The sequence below is a fragment of the Mastomys coucha genome, unplaced genomic scaffold (assembly GCF_008632895.1).
Source record: "Mastomys coucha isolate ucsf_1 unplaced genomic scaffold, UCSF_Mcou_1 pScaffold6, whole genome shotgun sequence".
Classification (NCBI taxonomy): Eukaryota; Metazoa; Chordata; class Mammalia; order Rodentia; family Muridae; genus Mastomys; species Mastomys coucha.
Genome location: NW_022196912.1, coordinates 125,411,244 through 125,421,820, shown reverse-complemented (window position 1 = coordinate 125,421,820; position 10,577 = coordinate 125,411,244). Strand labels below are relative to the sequence as shown.

Sequence of the window (10,577 nt, the reverse complement as noted above, 5' to 3'; positions counted from 1 at the left end):
CTTTTTTTTTTTTTCCTTTTTTGTAGTGTAGGCTGGCCCTGAATTCTGCAGGATGGCTGATTCTGTCTCCATTTCCTGAGTGCTAGGACTAGGCCAGCATACATGGAAACTGGTTCTTCTGTCCCAGGGTGCTTACTGAGTGTCCGTCTCTATGCACTCTTACCTCTGCAGACTTTCTCCCCAGTAACAAGTATGTAGCTGTGATTTCATCGTATTTCATTTTACTAAGAGATTCTTGAATTTCTTCTTGGGAATATCCCATTCCCACCATAATATCTAAAAGATACAATAGGATTTATATATTTTATTTTGGTTGGAAATCATGGTAGCATAGGGAAAAATAATTTCCTTTCATTTAGAAGGTTTTGTATTTCTTGACAGAAGAGCTGCTGAGCACAACTGCACGGAGAAAACTAAGACACAACAGAAGAATTGGACCTCTGCATTTTGTGTTTATTTTTTGTTTAAGCCACACAGAGAGAAATAAAACAGCAGAATGCACACACGTACACGTTTTTACACACACACACACACACACACACACACACACTCACACACTCACACACACTAATTACCTATTCTCTTCTGGTCTGAGATGTCTAGTTCTGGTTCAACAAATGGCTTAAGCTCATCTTCCTCATGACCTGCATTGATCCACCTGTCCTTCATGATTTGCTGAAAGGCAAACTGTATGTTAGCAGCACAGAACAAAGTTATTTCAACAATCACAATATTTAGCAATATGATTTTCAGCACGTCACTGAATTACACTCTAAAAGAAACGAGGTACTTTTTTGCTATTGTCCACTTTACTACTAAAACTCCAGCAGTGCTCATGTCACACACACTGAGTACAGTCCTGCACAGCAGTGCTCATGTCACACACACTGAGTACAGTTCTGCACAGCAGTGCTCAGAGTCACACACACTGAGTACAGTCCTGTAAGAACTCTTTCCTCCCCCCAGCATGGTTACCTCAAGAGTGCCACGTTTAACTGGGTTCAGCACCAGAAAGCGTTTGAGAAGGTTCTCACAGTCCGTGGACATGTAGAAAGGGATTCTGTACTTCCCTCGGAGGACTCTCTCTCTCAGCTCCTTTGGGGATGTAGGAACCATAGAAGAGTTCATTTTTAGGTTAAGACAATAACTACTGGCCAAACCCATAATACACCCATACAAACAGAGCATTAAAATGTCAATTTATATAATTTTATAAAAATCTTTAGTTTTTGAAGTGCATGATTGCAATTGTTTCTTATACCTTCAAGTTTTGACCATCAAAGGGAAGCGACCCACTGACTAGGGTGTACAGAATGACGCCGAGACTCCACACGTCAACTTCCGGCCCGTCATACTTCTTACCCTGAAAGAGCTCAGGGGCTGCATATGGAGGACTACCACAAAACGTGTCTAGTTTACTGCCAACAGTAAATTCATTGCTAAAACCAAAATCTGCTATTTTAATGTTCATATCCGCATCTAACAACAGATTTTCAGCCTAGAGAAAAAAACATCAAGACAAAAATGAAACTTAACAAAATACAATTATGACAATAGTATTAGGCATTTCATAAAGGCTTTTTACAAGGACTTAGCTCTATTAGTAAATGTAAAAACACTATTCTGAGAGAAAAACAAAATAAAGTAGAATTCTTAATTTGATATTAACAATCAATTACATAGTAATTATAAGACAAATTTAAACTGGAAACACTTCAAGGTCAAGAAACTCAGAAAGCTTCTTCAATTAGTAAGAGGCCTTTTAAAAACACAGGTGTTTGTTTTAAGAAGTCATACTTGATACATATTATTAAGTGGCTGTAAATGGTACTGCTGGGGAAGGAGAACTTCCAGCTTCACCAGTTACTTTGTAGCTGAGGGCACTGAGCAGCTGCTACAGAGCAGGCGCTAGACTGCTGTCTGGATGTACAAGGATGGGTAAGACAGGGCCCTGCCCTTAGGAGCTCATAAAGTAGGATGGGAAGCAGGCTGCTGAGACCTGAGTACACGATAGTCACCTACCCACAGGCTCAGCACAAAGGGTCACAGAAATGTCTCAGCACAAGTGAAACTGAGAGAGGTAGAGCCTGTCACAGGGGTTTTTGGGGGCAGAATGGGGAGTTGGAAGCCCACACAGGTGAGAGTACATTTCTACAGACAACTGAAAGACAATGTATAGAGAAAGATGCTCCAGAGATGGCTGAGGAGGTAGTAGGCACCAAATAAGCAGTATTTACGAACTTCAGCTAATCTCAGGGTGAGGGAAAAAAACAAAACAAAACAACAACAACAACGAAAAAAACACTCAGGAGCTGTTAAACAAGGAAAGGACAATCTTATGTACTTTTTTGTTTTTTATCTTTTTCTTTTTTTTTTTTGTGGCAGGGTCTCACCCTTTTAGCTCTCTCTGCCCTTCAACTCACAGATATCCAGCTTCCCTTTACACCTCTGAGCAAGAAGGTGGGGGAGATTAGAAGCATGTGTCATCATGCCTTTAATAGTGTTTTTTTTTTAATTTTTTAGATCTTATTTATTTATTTTATATATGTATGACAAGTACATTGTAGCTATCTTCAGACACACACCAGAAGAAGGCATCGGATCCCATTACAGATGGTTATAAGCCACCATGTGGTTACTGGGAACTGAACTCATGACCTCAGGAAGAGCAGTCACTGCTCTTAACCTCTGAGCCATCTCTCCAGCCCTAGAAGTGTTTTGTTTTGTTTTTTTAAAGATTTATTGTAAATAATTACACTGTAGCTGCCTTCAGACACACCAGAAGAGGGCATCAGATCTCATTACGGGTGGTTGTAAGCCACCATGTGGTTGCTGGGATTTGAACTCAGGACCTTTGGAAGAACAGTCAGCGCTCTTACCCACTGAGCCATCTCGCCAGCCCCAGAAGTGTTTTTAAAATGTCATTCTGAAGGCTGGAGAGGTGGCTTAGCAGAGAAGGTACTGCTGCTCTTCTGAAGAACCCAGGTTTGATTCCCAGTACGTACTTGGAAGCTAAAAACCACGTGGTTGTTTGCTGGGGGTGGGGTGGGGTGTCGGGGGCTGGTTTGTTGATGGCCTCTTCTGGCTTCTGCACACACACAGTACACAGACATACAAGTAGAGAAAACACCGATATACATAAAATAAAGATAGAATGGGAAAGAAGGAAAGTCAGGAGTAGAGAAGACAAATCAAGAAATTGTTTTAAGTGACTATAACATGGCTGTGGTCTGGCTTTGCAGAGTGGCAATGGAATAGAAGGGACAGATGACAGCAACAAAAGGACATGGGGACGACTGGAGGCTGCAGAAGGCTCCTGAGAAGCTTTAGCCACAAGAAAAAAAAAAGGCCCACTTTTTTCCAGTTTTGATTGTGACTTAGAAGCAGCTATAGCAGGTGTCCACAGAATACTCTTTGCCTAGGTCCAGAGTGCCTGAGTCCTAGGACCCCTCTGGATGCAGGACAGACTGGGGCTCATTCACATGGAGGCAGCTACCACAACTGGATGCATGCACTCAGGGCTGGTTGCTGAGAGGAGCAAGCAAATAGATAGTAACCTTAGGGGCAGAGTGGATCAGCTCTGCTAGGACTGTGTGTCTAGCAGTTGTTTAGAGAATGTTCTGAGACATAAGAGAGGGTCTGTGAGGAAGCAGGGTGGGACAGCCGAGGTACGTAAATTCTAGGAACAAGTGAGAAGTGAGGAGTGCATGTGCTTACAGTCAAGTTGAAAGCCTCCAAGAAAAACGCTCTGTGAGTCCTAATTGCCATACAAAATCAGAGCTGGCAGCCTTTGGACGATTCTGACGAGTACCATGGCTTACAAGGTAGAATGTCTCCCTATACAGATTCCGGTGCAGGCACAGGCATCCACTGTTCAGGTGGGGCCTAAGTTTGAGGGGGCCTCTGTGTGCTGTCTTCCAGAGATGAAGCACTCTAGGGACCTTTACTAAGACCTGAAATACTTTTCATAAACTTTAAACAACAAACATCTCTTCACTAAATATCTTCGTCAAGAGGCGTGAGTCATACTAGAACTTAACTTTCCTATTGAACAACACAGTCTATCTTCATCTGAGAAACAGCTGCCAAGACAACTATACAGCTTAGCAAGACTGTTGGGCTCACCTTGAGGTCTCTGTGAACAATCCGTTTTTGGTGGCAGTACTGTACTGCGGATACGATCTGGACATGAGAAAAGTAGAGTTGGTCACCATGGGTGCAGACTCTCAATTATAATATTCATTTACCATTGCTTCTTCTTCTCTTCCCTTTTTCTCTTCTAAAACAGGCTCTCACTATACAGCTCTGGTTGGCCTGGAAATCACTCTGTAAGTCAAGCTAGCCCCAGATATGCCTGCCTTGCCTCCTGTGTACTGATAGACTGAAGGAATGTGGCACTGTATCCTGCTTTGTTGTACTCGATTTTTTAAGACAGTTTCACACAGCCCAGGTTGGCCCTGCACTTTCTAGATGGGTGATAGTGGTCCTGAACTCCTTCTGATCCTCCTGTTTCCAAGCCCAAGTTTCAGGATTAAAGTCATGCAGCATGACAAACTGGGTTTCTGTGGTGCTGGGAAGTGAACCCAGGGCTACATGAATGGTAGTAAGTACTCTACCCGCTTGGCTATATCTCCAACCCCAATGAACATATTTTTCTGATATTGAGGTTTTTCTTAAAGGTTATTTTGAATAACCTGCTCTTGAATCACATCTTACAATTTCCTGCTGCTCTCTTCCGCTAGCTACGAACAACCTGAAGCTGGCCTGGTACCACAGCGATGGGAACACTCAAAACCTCTTGCTGGTTTTTGGTAGTAAGCTAGAAACAGTCATTTCTAAGAAGACTCAGAGCCTACGTGTTTTCTGCATTGGACTTTGACAGAGTTCAGTGGGTAAAGGTATGTGGCATCAGGCCTGAAGCCCTGTATTCAATCTCTGGGGCCCACATGGAAGAAAGGTAGAACTAACCACTGGAGGTTGCCCTGACAAATGTGGGTTTGCATGTACACACACACTAAATAAATACTTTAAAACTCTATTGAATCCATCAAGTGTGATCCACATTTGCTGGTAACAGTATCTCAGGCAGAAAAAGTTCTTTAAAAATGTTACTAGCCAATCAACATTGTGTTTTCCCCTTTATCAGCTGGTTGACTGTGTGTGTGTGTGTGTGTGTGTGTGTGTGTGTTTGTGTGTATGTGTGTCTGTGCAGAGACCAGAGGTCAACATTGAGTGTCTGCCTTTACTAGTTTCTCTTATTTTTTTCCATCTTAACTGAACTACCAAGATTAACAATTTAACTTATGAATTAACAAACTAAACACGTTAATTCATACCTGTCTAAATTTAGCTCTTGCTTCTTTTTCCTTCATTCTTCCATGTGCAACCAAATAGTCAAATACTTCACCTATAATAGAGAGAAATAAAATTAAGTAGAAATCCTACAACTAGGCATTAATTTTCCCACAAATTGCTAATGTTCTGTTTTTAGCAAAGTTCTAGTCTTTTTGAATTAAAAAAAAAAAATTTTTTTTTTTTGTTTTTTGTTTTTTGTTTTTCAAGACAGGATTTCTCTGTATAGCCCTGGCTGTCCTGGAACTCACTCTGTAGACCAGGCTGGCCTCAAACTCAGAAATCCACCTGCCTTTGCCTCTCAAGTGCTGGGATTAAAGGCGTGCGCCACCACCTCCTGGCACTTTAAAATATTTTTAGATTTTTTTATTTTACATGTATGTGTGCTTTCCCTGGATGTATACCTGGTGCCTGGAGAGATAAAAAAGAAGTACTTTACTCCCCTAGAACTTGAGTTACAAATGGATGGATGTTGAGTCACCCTGTGGGTGTTGGGGACTGAACCCCAGTCCTCCACAAAAGCAGTAAATGCTTTTCATTGAGCCAGTTCTCCAGCTCTTAGTTTTAAATTTTAAACACATTTAAATATAAGTATGAAGCTAACAGTTCTAAAACATAGTCACTAAGCTATAACTGAACTTAACTAAGCACACAAAGATAATCCCAAGATTGAAGATATCCTATAATAAAACTCTAACACATTTAAGTTATTGTGCACTTTCCATTTTTCAACAATCTGCAACAGAAACTGAGCAATTATGATGGAAAGGTAAGCCAGGTATGGTGTCACATGCCTTTAACCCCAGTGCACAGGAAGCAGAGACAGGGAGATATCTGAGCTCTAGGCAAGGCTGCTCTAAAGAGAGATCCTATCTCTCTCCAGGCCTCCTCCCCAAAAGTATCTTCCTGCAAGATTATCACCAAGCATTACTTTATTCAGCAAGTGTCTTGATTTACTAACTAATAAATCAAGTATTAGTTGTTTCTATTATTAATGTATTGTTATTTTATTAATAATAAATACATTATTAATAATTAAGGCAATGCTCCATGCTCTGGGAAATTGAGTGGCACATTCAGTAGAGCCCCATTCCTGAATTTCTTAGCTAACAGGAGAAACAATAAACACACAGGTACAGAGTGTATCTGAGGTCCATGAATGCTGTGAAGAAAAAGGAAGAAAATAACCAGAGTTCATAGGGCACATGTTTGTGCTCTCCTTAACTATCTAATGGAGTGGACAATGAAGCTGTCAGAGTGAAACTATATATGCATGCATGCATATACGCATACATACATACACGCATACATATATACATGCATACATACATACATACATACATACATACATACATACATAGTGGGGGGTGGAGGGGAGGAGGCAGTAAGGCAGCCACGGGTATTGGAGATGTGTAAGCAATGGTGAAAATGCAGGGCGGTCCACAAGAGTTTAGCAGGTTTTGGAAAGAGCTCTGCTATACTCTAAATGAGGTGAAAACCTAAAATCGATTTTATAAAAGGATCACTGAAGGCCAAAGTGGGAAGAGTCGGAATGAGGGAAGGATGGGAAGTCCACTGTAGTATCTGTGCAGTAATCAAGACAAGCATAAGCACGAGTGGCTTCGTGGAGTATGCAGCAGGAGTGAGCAGTGAGGCTCATGACAGGATGAAGGTGATATAACAGAGTTTGGTGTGGTATGGTGGTAGACCCAGCAGCAGTCTCATCCCTAGGATGGTGGAAGAAGGACCAGAAGTTCAGAGTCATCTTTGGCTCTTGCAGCAGTTTAAGTGAGAGCTCCCATCCACTCTGGCATTTGGATATTTAGTTCACAGCTCACTGAGGAGGTTTCGTAGGTGTGGCCTTGCTAAAGAGAGTACGCTCACTGGGGTGGGCTTTCAGCATTTAAAACTGCACCCTACTTCCAGCTGGTTCTCTCTGCCTGGTGCTAGGGCTTCAGGATGGGAGCTTTCAGCTTCCTGATCTGCTGCCCTGTCTTCCTGCCAGATGAGTGCTTATCCCTCTGGATCTATAAGCCCAAATAAACTCTTCCTTCTATTGCTTTAGTCATGGTGTCTTAACATAGTAAAAGAAAAGTAACACACATACAAATAGTCAGATAGCAAGCTCATGGCTAGCCTGGGATACAAGAGACTTGCCCAAACACCACACTGCCCCACACTAAAACCAAACAAGCAACGGAGGACAGAGACCTGACTCAGTGGTTAACTGAGAAGACGTGAAGGGGGATTGCCACATCCTTGGAACATGGCGGATATGGTCCCCACAGGCCTATGTCACCCCAGTGCTATGCATAGACCAGAGGAACAGTCAGGAGCATCTGCAGCTTACTGGCTGACAGTCTAGCCAAAAACTCTAGTTCTAGGTTCAAGGAAGAGATCCTTCCTCAAAGGAATGAGGGACAGAATGATATAGAGGAGGAAACCTAACCTATTCCATTTTCTGTGACATGCATGCACAAGCATGAGATCCATGCATACACACATGCACACACACCACATTCACATAAAAAAGAAAACTATTACTAAATGAAAGTGACTCACTGTTGTACAAACCATAGATGAGGTCCAAATATCCAAATCATTATTTATAAATTCAAATACAATATAAAAGATGTCTATGCCTATGAAGCCTACTCACAGTAAGTTTATAAATCAGGAATACAATTTATAAGCTAGGAAAAATGCTCCTATTACAAATGTATTAGCACTCAGACTGAGCAGCTGGACAAAGCCTCTGCAGGCTTTTTCTAAATGAAGAGTACTGAGCAGCACTCCTGTGGAGGTCAGGGATAGCACAGCTGGACAGGACTCAACGGGGAATAGCACCTTTCATTCTTGAGCCCAGCTAGTTATAGCAGGCCTGACCTTTCTGAACTTTATCTGTAAAAGGAGGGATGACATCCATGACTTCTAGGGATTTCTTTGCAATTCTAAGATTCTACCAAATGACAAAGTACTGCCAGGCACAACATGCATGCCTTTATTTTCAGCACGCAGGAGGCAGATTCAGGCTGATCTGTGGGTCTACAGAGCTAGTTCTGAGGCAGCAATGACTACACAGTGAAAGCCTGTTTCAAAAACAAAGAAAGAAAGGAAGAGTGGGTAAGAAAATGGTATCAAGTAGGTGCTGGTGAGCCAATTTAATACAACTTTGGCATTCCTATGTCCCATAAAATGACGAGCTGATTTCAACAACACATGACATATTCAAGACAGCTGAGACACGTTAAGTTATACTGCTGAGGGCTTCATCAACACACCCTGTGACACTCAGCCCAACAGACATTATATGGCAGATCCCACACTGGATTTAATATATAATGTCTTTTCCAAAGCCCATCTTCATTTTACAAAGCCAGGAAACCACACACACACACTTTTTCCCCCTCTTTCAGTTAAGCTTAATAATCTATAGCCTCCCAGCTTTAAACAGAAACAGAAACCAGTGACACTGACAAAGCAGAGGCCCCAGCTCTCAGTGGCCTGGTATTTACTATGTAGAAGAGGCTGGCTTTGAACTCACAGAGATCCTTTTGGTTCTGCCAGAAGTGATGAGGTTAAACAAGTGTGCCACAATCCTTTTTAAAAGACACTAGTTTAATTTTCCCCCCTTTAAAAAGATAAAAGTGTGTACAGTATGTGTATAATCACATGTACATGCAGGTGAGAACCTATGCTTGAGGAAGGCAGAGAAGGACATCAGGTGTATTACTGTCACTCTCTGCTTTATTCCCTTGAGATGGGGTCTATCACTGAAACTAAAGCTGGGCTGGCACACAGCAAACCCCATCAATACTCCTGTCTCTGCTCTCAGGAGTGCTAGAGAGATGCATGCGTGCGTGTGCATGTGTTTATACACTGTTCATGCAGAGGTCCTGGGTTCAGCTCCCAGCACCCACATAAGAAGGTGCAGAATTGCCTCTTTAATTCCAGTTTCAGAAAATCAGGTGCCCTCTATGGGCACCAGCACCTATATGGTATAAAACAAACAAACAAACAAACAAAATTGTGCAGACTCATCCACATACACATAAAAATAATAGACTTTTTTTAAAGATTTATTTATTTATTATATGTAGTACACTGTAGCTGTCTTCAGACGCACCAGACGAGGGCGTCAGATCTCATTATGGGTAGTTGTGAGCCACCATGTGGTTGCTGGGATTTGAACTCATGACCTTCCGAAGAGCAGTCGGTGCTCTTCCCCGCTGAGCCATCTCACCAGCCCAAAATAATAGATCTTAAATAAAATAAAAAAATAAGCACAATACGTAGTCAGTAATGAATTCAGAGTACTAAAGAGTGGTGCCAGAGGTATGTCCACTGTGACACATTCCATCCTATGACATGCTTACAATTTTTTTTAAAATTTATTTTCATTTCATATGCATTGATTTTGCCTGCATGTATGTCTGTGTGAGGGTGTCAGATCCTCTGGAACCGGAGTTACAGACAGTTGCAAGCTGACATGTGGGTGCTGGGAATTGAACTCAGGACCTCTGGAAGCGAGAGCAGGCAGTGCTTTTTACCCATAAGCCATCTCTCCTGCCTCCCTCTCTTTTTAAACATTTACATTTTTATGTACATAGTTGTTTGCCTGCATATAGGTGTGTATAGTATGTGTAAGCATGTATCTCAGAGGCAAAAGAAAAAAAAAAGCACTGGAACTGGAGTTACAGGCAGCTGCAAGCTTCCATGGTGCTAGAGGCAGAGTAAGATCAGATGACCAGGAAGGCGTCTGCTCTGTACAGACAATGGAAATGACTGGTGGCTCCAAACACTAGGGCCATCAACCTCAACCCTCAAGGAGAATCTTTAGAACGACAGAAACTAGATACATCTACCTGTAGTCACATGCACTAAAACCATCATTTTTAGCTTTGGGAAAGATAAGCCATCAATGGCATGAATATCTGTTGGAGTTGGAAGTACAATTCTATGATAAGGCATATGTCTTTAAATCCTAGATTTCAACCCCAAGAGCAAAAACAAGACAACAAGCAAAGCTAAGAAACTAATAAAACATCTAACATGCATTAATGCATTAAAAAACCTCAAATACTTAGGATAAAAAAAAAGTACATAGATGAATGTCTCCCTTTCCCTCTCAGATTCAACATCAAAAAGGAAAAGAAGTCTCAGCACGTGCCCTAGTGTAGATGACTGATCTCAGCACGTGCCCTAGTGTAGATGACTGATCTCAG

At 41.8% G+C, this 10,577-nt stretch overlaps 1 protein-coding gene across 8 annotated transcripts in view; it reads right to left on the bottom strand.

The window, feature by feature from the left end:
- Mark3 (microtubule affinity regulating kinase 3) overlaps positions 1–10,577 on the bottom strand; it is a 96,124-nt gene that overhangs the window by 32,547 nt on the left and 53,000 nt on the right. For all 8 annotated transcript variants that reach the window (XM_031357401.1, XM_031357398.1, XM_031357396.1 and 5 more), the window contains exons 6-11: positions 5,337–5,407; positions 4,126–4,182; positions 1,262–1,498; positions 976–1,095; positions 576–675; positions 164–276 (exon numbers count right to left, since the gene is read on the bottom strand). In XM_031357401.1, coding sequence (XP_031213261.1) covers positions 164–276; positions 576–675; positions 976–1,095; positions 1,262–1,498; positions 4,126–4,182; positions 5,337–5,407 — 698 coding nt within the window. The remainder of the gene's footprint in view (positions 1–163; positions 277–575; positions 676–975; positions 1,096–1,261; positions 1,499–4,125; positions 4,183–5,336; positions 5,408–10,577) is intronic.